This window comes from Carcharhinus amblyrhynchos, chromosome 5 (genome assembly GCF_965287045.1).
Source record: "Carcharhinus amblyrhynchos chromosome 5, sCarAmb.v2.hapA, whole genome shotgun sequence".
Classification (NCBI taxonomy): domain Eukaryota; kingdom Metazoa; phylum Chordata; class Chondrichthyes; order Carcharhiniformes; family Carcharhinidae; genus Carcharhinus; species Carcharhinus amblyrhynchos.
The window spans coordinates 103,990,833-104,002,956 of NC_137328.1; the positions used below are offsets into that span (position 1 = coordinate 103,990,833).

At 44.4% G+C, this 12,124-nt stretch overlaps 1 protein-coding gene across 8 annotated transcripts in view; it reads right to left on the minus strand.

Moving 5' to 3' along the window:
• Window positions 1-611: 611 nt before the first annotated feature.
• The window catches only part of LOC145343260 (microtubule-associated serine/threonine-protein kinase 4-like), a 445,947-nt gene continuing 434,434 nt past the window's right edge, over window positions 612-12,124 (minus strand). For all 8 annotated transcript variants that reach the window (XM_080189364.1, XM_080189367.1, XM_080189366.1 and 5 more), the window contains 3 exons: window positions 8,130-8,266; window positions 5,080-5,258; window positions 612-3,343 (listed from right to left, as the gene is read on the minus strand). In XM_080189364.1, the coding sequence (XP_080045490.1) occupies window positions 1,305-3,343; window positions 5,080-5,258; window positions 8,130-8,266 (2,355 nt within the window). In that variant the 3' untranslated portion in view covers window positions 612-1,304. The remainder of the gene's footprint in view (window positions 3,344-5,079; window positions 5,259-8,129; window positions 8,267-12,124) is intronic.

Consider the following 12,124-nt stretch of genomic DNA (forward strand, 5'->3'; position numbering starts at 1 on the left):
AGTAGTTCTGACAGCATATTTCAAATCATTGCTTTAAGCATTAGTCCAACTATAGCAAGTATGCCAAGCCAACAGGTACAGCACACATCTAACTTCACCTGCGCCACAACAGAACACAACAACCCAGATTCCACACAGCCCAACATTCTTCACATCTTCAACGATTGGTTGGTACATTATTACCAAGACGTAAAATTGGTACATATACAAACAAAATACCTGTGAGGTTTCCAAAATGCCACACATAGATTTGGCAAACATAACATTGCCGTATAGTTATTTACATCTCTGATACATTTGTAAACAAGTGTTTAATATGTTTCATAACGAGCTAAAAAGCACAGACATTTCGTCTGAAGGCTGCAGAATAGAAGGTGACATCTTTACTGAGATTTTTTTTTCCTCAGTTGAGTCAATATGTGCCCAAGTCTTCCCAGCACTGATGTGTTTCTATCTGTGCATTCTCATTCATTTCAACCAAAACAAACACTAAATCCCGTTTTCTACACAGAGACAGATAAATAAAGGCTTAGCAAAATCAATATAGAGAAAAAAAAACTATTCCATTCAGCACCGAGTGACTCCAATGGGATCCCCACTTTTTTAAAATGAAAAGAAAAACTCAAAAAAATTCCTTTCTGTGGATAATATGTACATTTTTTTACTCACAAATGAAATGACACTGTTTGAAATGTACAGAGCTACTCAATGCATTCAAACGGAATGTAAATTTTAGCGTTTACCTGCTAAAAACAGCAAGCTTTTCCATAGCCACACAAATGTTCCATTTATACAGCAACTTCTACTGAATGCCACTAAGGGTGTTTTTCATGTGAAAATTTGTTACAGATAAAATAACACCACTACTTTTTAACCACACAATGAACATTTATTCATGTCACCACAGAGAGCAGGGAGTGAGTTACATGTCTTCATGGTTAAATTTAGCCCGCAGTGTTCTTCCCCCTAGCTGCGAGAGCCATTTGTTGCATTATATCTACATAAAAAAAATCTTTCTACACCAAATATTTTGGACATTCAAGTGATTTCATATAAATACCAGGATATTTCTACTGGTCATTATAAACAAAACAGTTGTGGGAGTTGGGGCTCGCAGGGGTGGGGGGTGGGTGCAGATAACAGTATTTAACCTTTTAAAAAGGTATTAAGCCAAAGACTTTAGTTACTGAGAAACAGGATTCGGCCATGCTTATGAATGAGGGAAAGTACTGTTGTCAGTTTATTTATGCCATTTGCAATTTTGCCCTCAGTTTCACTGCACTAAAACTCTCTATCTTAACTTGCTATGAATTCTTAGGTTGCCTGTCCTGTAATGTTTCCTTCGGGCATTGTTTTTGGTTGCTTGTGTCCACTTCTGGATGTGTGCCAGAAGGAGAATGGTGCTGAGGCGGAGACAACTTTGATGGATCTTTCCAAGTGTTCCCTTTCTTCACAGTACACGACTGTGAATGACAACCTTGCTTATTTCCCTTAGAGTCCATAGCGTCTTTTCTCTCAGCAGGTGCACACATTTCTGAACTCGCGCTTTGAGGTGCTGGCCCGAGACTGTATTTGGTCTCGCAGGATTTATCCTTCATTGAACAGGGTGAACTGTTTTCCTTTGTCTCAGGCATTCCAGCTACTGACACAGCCTCAACAGATAAACGACTAAGAAGTAAGCTTTGAGAGGCATTCTTTGTCTCATCTGCCCTGCCACAGGAAGCAGCAGGCACGTTGCTTTTAGAAAGAGATGGTTGTGCATTATTACTAGGGTTGGGCTTGTGGCATAATGTGTCCTTTACTGACGAGCTCTGCTGGTCATGTCTTGCAGGTGAATACGTCTCTGGCTTTGATGTGCTTGGACCCGACAAGAAAGCGATATCAAGTGTGCCTTCCAGTGGCTTTAGACTCAAGATAGATCGACTGTCCATTTTGCAGTCAGTTATTTGCCTGGTGCCATTCTCAGTCATTAAACTTAACTGTGGTTTGTCTAGAGCAACTTGACCCATTCCAGTTACTACCTTGGAACAGTCTGGTGGGCTTGTCCTCAAATGACTGTGAGCAGTGCATGCAGTGCTTACTGGCGTACTGGGTTTCTTCAGAACTGAAGGTTCCTCTTTATTCAGAGAGGTTAGTGTCTTTGGCTGGGTGTTGTGGGCAGGTGAGATCATTTCGCTCTTGAACGATTCTGATGGACCCATACCATTATTGGTATCTCTGTAACATTTTTTGCTTCCTACAGGTTCCACATTTGACACCTTGGCTTCCGGCCTTTCGCAAACATTTGGCTCTTTAGTGCATTTGCCAGTCCACTCTGCCTCGCCCTCCTTCCCACCAAATTTCTTCACCTCTGAGGGAGCTGGGGGGGACTGGGCAACTTTCTCGGCATCGAGCACGCCAGAAGTTGGTGTGGAACTTTCAACGTCTGAATTGGGGTGTGCAGTCTGCGACACTGATGGGGCATCACTGGGGGCACTGGAACTGGTGCCCGGCTTTTTGCAAGGAGATAACAGTGAGCCACCGGTAGGCACTCGCAGTTCATCGGAACACTGCATTTTAATATCATTGCACTTCTCGCCTTCAGCAACGTCCAAATTAAACTCACCCACATCTACGCCCTTTTCATGTCCAGAGTTTGGCTCTTGTATTGCATTTTGTTTTTGGAGAGACTCTCGTCTCACGTTCCAGTTTTTCTTCTTTATAACTATTGCCTTTAGTTTCTCTTTGTCAGCCTCATCAAGCGACTCCTGTCTTCCCACCTTCCTGGCTACAGGACGCTTGAGACAGCCTTGCTCCACAGGCCGAACTTTGGTGATGGACGACATTTCAAATGCGTTCTCCTCTAAGCTATGTAGACACAAATCTCTCTGTAAGGACTCCTTCCTTCCTTCTGCCTGCGATGTTTCGAGGCTATGCTTACGAACACACAGTTGTTTCTTGTCAGAGGTATATGATGGAGAAAGCTTTTCAGCAGATTGCACCCTCTTTAATAACGGTGATCGTGGCGGCTCTGCACTTTTAGGCCGAACCATGTGCCTTAAAATAGTTGGCGGTGAGTGCATCTTGGCAGGAAAAGTCTGCGCCATTTTGGAACTTCCAATTGAGTGGCCAAGCAAGGGGGATGGCGATCTCTGAGGCGAGGTTGGTTGGGGTGTAGGAGAAGGGGTTCGTGCCAGAGGGGATAGTGGGATACTACCAGCTGATTTACGTCTGCCCGATCTATATTTTGGTCCACCTAGCTTTGAACTCAATCCGTGAAGCGTACTTGGTCTAACATGCCCGGAGCCGGCAGGAGAATTTGGAGCACTGGAGCTGGGGGAGCTGCTTTGTGAAGAATTTGTACCTGTTAAAACGAAACATTTTACAAACGGTTAGTTTTGCTCAAGCCTTCAACCCAAGTTTGTACATTTTACCTTACAGTGCAAAAGTCACTGCATAACTTTGCTAAACTCGCCACTATACTTTCACTGGATGAGATTTGAGTGTTGTAATTCAACATTCTGATAATGACAAGACTTAGCAGTGATTTATGACATAATTAAATGGTAGATTGGCGAATTTGACTATGAAAACTCAGGGATTCAAATCTGATGACAACCACCGTGTACGATTGAAGCTATTGAGTAACACAACGGATTCATTCTGAAGCTCCACTGAGGTTCAGTGACGAACAGTAACGTGTCACTCGACAGAAGATCACAAAGGTCCTGCGCTCAATCCTTTGTCAGAATTTGCCTCAAAAATCAATATGGCAAGGAAGATGAAAATATTGCTAGGGTCCCTTCGCTGGCGACCTCTACGGGGAAGTGCAGGGTGAATGAGGAGGTACCATCAAGAAACACTGAAGACTTGTGCTGTGGAACCTTTATCACAGCCCGAGTCTAAACTTTCATGAAATTAGGGGAAAGGAAGAGCGATTAACTTAGGATAGTCAGTCTATTGGGTTCCTTTCTTGGTTAGATTCTACATTTACAGAGCACCGAGTGAGTTTATAGTCCATTTCTATTATTAAGAGAGCAGGAGCAGCAAAATCAATTAATGGCTAGCATTAAAGGTCAGGATGAAGGCTTTACATTGTGTGATCATTATACTAGACTTTACAGTAGCTCTTGGCTTTATTCATTCTACTAAATGGAGGTTTTGAGTTCAGGAGAAAGTAATAGCAACAATTGTCTTCTGTAATGAAATCTGCCAGTGCGACTTATCTTGGGACAATCCTATGTATAATTGACAAAATGTATTCAAAATTTTTTTTTTGAAAACATGTGAGTGAGCGTTTGTTTTCTAGATTTTTTTTTTCTACAGAATATACTGAGATTTAAAGAGAAATGTATTTATCCAGTGCTTTTCACAACCACAGCCATGTCTGTCCCAAAGCTCTTCAGGTTAGTGGGGAGTTTTAAATTGTAGTCATCATTGTATTGTAAGAAACACAACAGCCAATTTGTGCACAGCAAGCTCCCACAAACAGAAATGTGATAATTAATTTTACCATGGATTTTCAATTTAAAAGTGCTTCTGATTGAGAGGTAGTACTGCTTAGGACACTGGGGATAGATCCCCTGCTCTTCATTCAATTAGTGCCGTTGGATCTTTGATTTCCTCTTGAGAGAGCAGATGGGGCCTCCGTTTAAGCCGAAGGAAATCTCACCTCCAACAGTGCAATATTGCACTGGAGTGTCTGCTGAAATCTATCTGCTCACGTTCCTGGGAGGGGGCTTGATCCCACAATCTTCTGACACAGATGGGGTAAGGCGCAACTGACTGAGCCATGCCTGACACAGTGTGGGATCTTCCGGTTGTGATCCTGTCCGAGATCAACGGACCTTGGCATGGTCCTTAACCCGCCTGCTACAATTCCCGCAGCGGGCAGGACTGGAAAATTATACCCTCGATGCTTATCAAGTTAACAGCATCTCTCAGAAGTTTAAATTTACCCAGTAATTCTAACTGAGAGATTATCAGAGCACTCAACATCGTCACGGACAGTTCTAGTCTCCCCAGGGAAAAAGAAATACCAAAACTCATCCCCCCAACAAAACGAACGAAGGCAATCTTTCAAACTAACTGAAAACTCACCAGATGGAAAGTCAGGGGCCGAGCGGAAGTTTTGTGTTGGTGACCTAGGAGATAGACTGTGAGTTGGTGAGCCAGGCATACTGTCACTGGACGAGAGCGAACGATTCAATGAGGTGAAACTCCGGCTGGTATGAAGTATGACGGGCTGCTTCGCAAATTTCTTAAACAGCGATCTTCTTCTGTTAAAATATAATACCCGAGATATCACTGGTTACATTTCGTTTTTACTCAAGAGCAATCATTTTATTTGAAGAATGTAACTGGGCGATCTAGGACACATAACGTTACTAAAGGATGTGCTGTGCCGAAAGAGGCAGTCATCGGATCATTAAAAAGTGGGAGAAGGTGCAAGGCCATTTGGCTTCCTGAGGCTGCTCTGCCATTTAGTAAGATCACAGCCTCGACTCCCATTCTCCTGGCTGCTCCCCATAACCCTTCACTTCCTGGCAGACCAAACTGAGTCTAGTTCAACTTTAAATATATTCAATGGTTGGAATTCTCTGGGTGTGCATGCCGGCAAGATCTTCCGGTCCCGCTGACAGCACACCCCCCTATTGCGAGTTTCCCAGTAGCATGAGGTGCAGTCAATGGGAAATCCCAACAAAGTGAATTCATTAGTGTCATAAGTAGGCTTACATTAACACTGCAATTAAGTTACTGTGAAAATACCTTAGTCGTCACACTCAGGCGCCTGTTCGGGTACAGTGAGGGAGAATTCAGCATGGCCAATGCACATAACCAGCACATCTTTGGGATTGTGGGAGGAAACCGGAGCACCCAGAGGAAACCCACATCAACATGGGGTGAATGTGCAAACTCCACACAGACACAATCACCCGAGGCCAGAGTCGAACCCAGGTCCCTGGCACTGTGAGGCAGCAGTGCTAACCAATGTGCCATCTCCTGCCACGAGAAACACACTGCAGGGAGGCCAGCAAATTCCCCCCACACACCCAGCCTCCACTGCTCTGCAAGGCAAGAGAATCCCAAAGTTAATGAAACTCCTCCTCATTTCCATCATAAATGGGAGATCTCTTATTTTCTGAACCATGCCTCCTAGTTCTGGATGTTTTATAACTCAGTGGGTAGTATCCTGGATTCAGATCCCACTTCAGGTCTCAATGTCACTGAAGGAAGTGCGTCATACTGGGGCCAAACAGGTTATCATCAGCCTGTAAAATCCTTCCAATATGCCTGATGGCAGGAGGTAAAGAGTGAGAGAGTTTCCTGATCAGCCATACTGCAGAAGGTAGTGGCAAAGCACTGCAATACTTTAGTCATGGGCCAATCCAACAGAAGCCCATTCTGGCCAAAGATCTCTCAGGGCCTGGCACTCAAAGGAGGAGGAGGCCCCATCGTTCTACGTTCAACAACAGCCCCATCAAGTTATCATATGTTTCAATAAGGTCTCTAAACTCCAATGAGTATAGGTCTAACTTGCTCAACCTTACCTCATAAGACCACCCTTTCCTCCCCAGAATCAGCAGATTGAACTGTCTCTGAGCTGTTTCCCATGCCAGTATACGAAGTATATCCGTCGTGATGGGAACTACTGGGCTGGATTTAATGCAGACCATCACAGTGGGAACCATGGTAGCACAGGCCACTTAATGGTAGCAGAGGCCTTGTGTCAGTCTCCGAGCTTCTGGGATGCAAAAGAGGTTGGCGCGGGATTCCTGGCCACACGCAGTGGGATGTCAATTAGGCTAATTAGTGAGCGAATTGACACTCATCATCTCTGAGCCCAGCACAATAAGTGGAGGCCACATAACTTTCCCTCGGAAGGTCACGCAACAAACTCTATGGGGTTTGCCAGCAGCCTTCTGATCTGGATCCCATGAGGACGTGGTGCACCCATTAAACCTGTTGGCAGTATGAGGAGCTTACGGGATGTGGGTGTCACTGACTAGGCCAGCATTTATTGCCCATCCCTAATTGCCCTTAAGAAGTTGGTAGTGAGCTGCCTTATTGAACTGCTGGAGTCCACCTGGTGTTGGTGTACCCAAAGTGCTAATAGGGGGGAGGGAGTTCCAGGATTTTGACTCAAATTGCTACTGGCATCTGACTGCCCAGCAGCTCTGGGTTCACAGGACTTCCACCGCTGGGGATTTAAAACGTGGGGAAGATCTGACAGTGGTCAGTTAAGTGCTTGATGATTCTATTCGGCCTCTCACGGAATTGATGGGGGTTCCGTGCTGATTCTCTGACTGGTGGGCAAGACTGCTGTCAGCCTAACAAAATCTTGGCCAATGCTTATTAAGAGGGTTAAAGGGTTCGAGACAATTTGCAGCATGTTACCATTGGCTTTGTGACCCCAATGTCAGGACCAAATGGGGACGTAGGGTCTGTATTTACCCGCAATGGGATTCACTCAGCAACATTCCTGGAGGGGGCTTCTGAATCATCATCCAATTAAGAACAGAAGGGCCCTCAATATTGCAGGACAAGAGGGCTGTTAGCGCGCGTACCTCCTCTATACTGGGAAAGGTGGATGTTGCTGAGGTAGGCAAGAAAACAACAAGGACATAGATATTTTGGTAAAATGAATGTGATGCGAGGAGGGATGGAGTGTGATGCGCAAGGAAACAGCAAATGCAGCAACCAAGCAGAGAATTAGAATGGGCTGTGAGAGAGTAGGGGGCAAATGGGATGAGAGTGAACAGAGGGTAGGACGGGACCAGTGAGATGACAGAATGCAAGGAAAGCAATGGCCTCTGTAAGGTGCCGGTACATACCGCTACCTGTAAATAAAGAGACTGTCCACACGTTGTTCAGTGACTTTTAAAATGTTCACTGCCCATGAATAGAAATACAATGCTCAGGCTCATTCCGAGCGCATCCAGTCCAAGGAAAATTGAGAAGAAACACTAGCTGGAGTTCTTGTTTGATTTGCTTTCTTCTCCCAGAGTAGGGAAAGTGAGAGGTGGGCAAAGACAATCTATGACAAAATAATCATTCCTGATCTCTGGAAGGAATGGGCTCAATGAGATGAATGTTTTTCTTGCTCCAGGCTTTAGATAGAGTTTTATAAAAACAGGTGTAGCTGGTACCTTTCTTGACCGTCCTTCTTTTTGGATTTCTTGCTCCGTCTCATCATTCTGCTTCTGTAGCTGTGTCTTCTTGCTGGACCGGTTCTTATCGACGTGTTCTCAAATGGGGTGGTCGTGATAGCGACCTTGTTTCCGCTCTAGTCACAATAGATAAGAAAACCGTTACTCTAACGAGGGCTTTACTTTCAGGTAACGAAAATATTTATCTAGCTAACTGCTTTAAAAAGTTAGATTAACATTAATCTAGGACTGCAATTCAATGTCAGAATCAAAACTAACATTTATGTGCTAAATATATGCTGTTACTGAAATATTAGAAGTGTTTTTTAACCAAATGGGTGGGATACATAACCAGAGGAATTCAATTCATTGGAAGCAAAGCACCTGTGAACCTATATACAAAAATGTATGAAAAAAGAAAGATATTTGGGGTTTGGAGGAGGGATGTGAATATTATATTTCTGGCATCCTGAGTATTTAATCATTTTACACAAATTGCAGGTTCAATCTTATTCTTTCCCTTGCATTCTGGCTCAAGTTCTGCCACTATATGGAGAGACACTGATGCTTCATTTCATTCATTTGTGGGACATGGATGTTGCTGGCTGGCTAGCATTTATTACCCATCCCTAGTTGCCCTTGAGAAGATGGTGGTGAGCTGCCTTCTTGAAACACTGCAGTCTTTGTTGAGACTTTGTAGCGATTGATACAACTGAGTGGCAGAGGGCGTTTGAGAGTCAACCACATTGCTGCGGCTCTGGAGTCACATGTGGGCCAGACCAGGTAAGGGCAGCAGATTTTCTTCCCTAAAGGGCGTTAGTGAACCAGATGGGTTTTTTCCATCAGTAGATTCTCAATTCCAGATTTTTTTTATTGAACTCAAAGTCCATCAGTTGCCATGACAAGATTCGAACCCAGGTCCCCAGAATATTAGCTGAGCTTCTGAATTAAGTATCTAGTGATAATGATTTTTCTTTTGAGGGCGACATGGTGGCACGGTGGTTAGCTCTGCTGCCTCATAGCACCGGGAACACAGGTTCAATTCTGGCCTTGGATGACTGTGTGACGTCTGCATGCTGTCCCTGTATCTGCATGGGTTTCCTCTGGGCGCTCTGGTTTCCTCCCACAGTCCAAGGATGTGTGGGTTAGATTGATTGGCCATGCTAAATTGCCCCTCAAGTCTCAGGGGGTAGCAGGTAAATGTATGGAATTACGGGCATAGAGCCTGATGGGGACTGTTATCAGTGCAGGCTCGATGGATCGAATGGCCTACTGTACTGTCGGGATTCTATGATAACACCACTAGGCTTCCCCATAGTGGCAAGATCACTGGAATAGTAATCCACAGTCTAAGACTAATGCTCTGGGAACACAGATTCAAATCCCATCATGACAGCTGCTGGAATTTAAATTCAATTGCTTCATAAAAATCTTGAACTGAAACTTAGTCTTAGTGATAACGTGCCATGAAACTATTAGTGATTGTCCTAAAAATCCCCTTTAGTGATGATCCTTAGGGAAGGAAATCTGCTGTCCTTACCCGATTTGGCCTACATGGACGCCAGAGCCACAGCAATGTGGTTTGACACTTAACTGTCCTCCAAAGTGGCCTAGCAAACCACTATAGAAAAGTCAAAAAGGAACAAAACCAAACAGATCACCTGGCATCAATTTAAGCACTGGAAATAACTATAACCCAACTCTAAGTCCTCCTTCGTAACATCTGAGAATTTGTGCCAAAATTGAGAGGGTGTTCCACAGATGAGGCAAGCAATTGCCAACAGAGTGATATCCACAGAATCATCTCTTACAGCCAATGTCCCAGACATCACTTTCCCTGTGCATGTTTTGTCCCACTGTCAGGATTGACCCAGCAGAGGTAGTAGTGACACAGAGTCCAGAGTGAATTGCCAATGGAGTCCTCAACATCGACTTCGGACCCCATGAGGTCTGATGGCATCAGGTCAAACATGGGCAAGAAAACCATTTACCACCTTCCCTCAGTTGATGGAACAGTACTCCCCCATATTGAACATCACTTAGAAGGAACACTGAGATTGGTAATGGAGCAGAATGTACTCAAGATGGGGAACTTTAATGTTTGTCACCAACAATGGTAGCAGCATCACTACCGACTGGTAGTCGAGATGTCGAGGACATATCTGCCAGACTAAAACAGTGGCAAATAGTGAGGGAACCAACACGAGGGAAAAATCAACTTGATTTTGCCCTCACCAATCTACCGACTGTGGATTTTTACTTTTCCTGCCTGTTCTGACCAGCAAACGTATAACATCTATGCCAAAACATTTTTTGGATGATTTATCCACAGTAGTGCTCATGTTTATGTATATCAATGTAGATGAAAGAGAAGGGATCATAGGGAAGGATCATAGAAATATAGAATCCCTACAGTGCAAAAGGAGGCCATTCGGCCCATCATGTCTGCACCGACCACAATCCCACCGGGGCCCTATCCCATAATCACATACATTTAGCCTAGCTAGTCTGACCATACCGACACTAAGGGTCAATTTAGCATGGCCAAACAACCTAACCCGCGGGCCTTTGGAAACACAGAAACAAAGAAGATTGGAGCAGGAGGAGACCATTTCGAGCCTGCTCCACCATTCATTACAGTCATGGATGATCATCCAACTCAATACTCTAATCCTGCTTTGTTCCCATAACCTTTGATCCCATTTGCCCAAAGTGCCAAATCTAGCCGCCTCTTGAATACATTCAGTGTTTTGGCAACTACTCCCTGTGATATTGAATTCCACAGGCTCTCCACTCTTTGGGTGAAGAGATGTCTCCTCACCTCTGTCCTAAATGGTCTATTCTGAATCCTCAGACTGTGACCCCTGGTTCTTAAGTATGGGAGGAAACCCTCACTGACAGCGGGGGGGTGAAGTGCAGACTCCACATAGACATTGACCCAAGCTGGGAATTGAACCCAGGTCTCTGGCGCTGTGAAGCTGCAGTGCTAACCACTGTGCCACCCCAGTCACAGACTCTCCTAGGAACGGGAGAGAAGGCAGAGACTAGGTTCTGCTGACAAAGCACATTCACTAGCATGGGTACAAAGCTACATTTCAGCCCACTGTGGTATGTGGAATACAAAAGATCAGTGTGATGAAATCTGGTGTCAACAATAAGGGTGGGATGATACTTGTCTGTATATTGTGGTGGGAGGTGTTTGGACTGTAGAGTGCTGTTAGACAACATTAAGTAGCTGTCAAGCAGTAAATTAAAGCTGGTTCTTCACTGAATGGATCTTATATTGAAAAATAACACTTCACCAGCTCACCAAGGGGAACGGGGTTAAGAACAAGTGTCTCATTATAAAAGATGAACAGATCCCTTCATCAAGAATTGGAAGAGAAAAAGCTACTATAAAGCAGTGGTACAATGTGATGCTGAAAAAGATGACATGCAATTTCTCAGCACAGACTCAATATTTCTGAGGATACACGATGCTCAGTTTGGTTAGCAATGCAATATATATGGAATAAGGTGGCAACAGCAAAGCCAAGGATTAGCAGAAAGGAGGTTTGATGCAGTAAATAACACAAAACTTATTTACAGTTGCAAAACAATCGGTTATCACAGAACGTGGATTTAAACTGATTGGTGAAAGAACCGAAGATGTCACGATGACTGGGTGGAACAAGATTTAATAGTAACTTTCAAAAAGGAATTGATTAAATACTTAAAGGGAAAGTGTGTACGGAGCTATGGCAAAGATAAGGCAAGTGGGACTAACTGGATAACTTAACCAAAAACTGACACAGACATGATGGGTGGAATGGCCTCCACCAATGCTGCACAGGGCGGCACAGCGGCAAGCACTGCTGTCTCACAGTACCAGGAACCCGGGTTCAGTTCCTGGTTTGGGTCACTATCTGTGCAGAGTGTGCACATTCTCCCATAGACTGCGTGTTTCCTCTGGGTGCTCCTGTTTCCGCCCACAGTCCAAAGATGTGCTGGTTAGA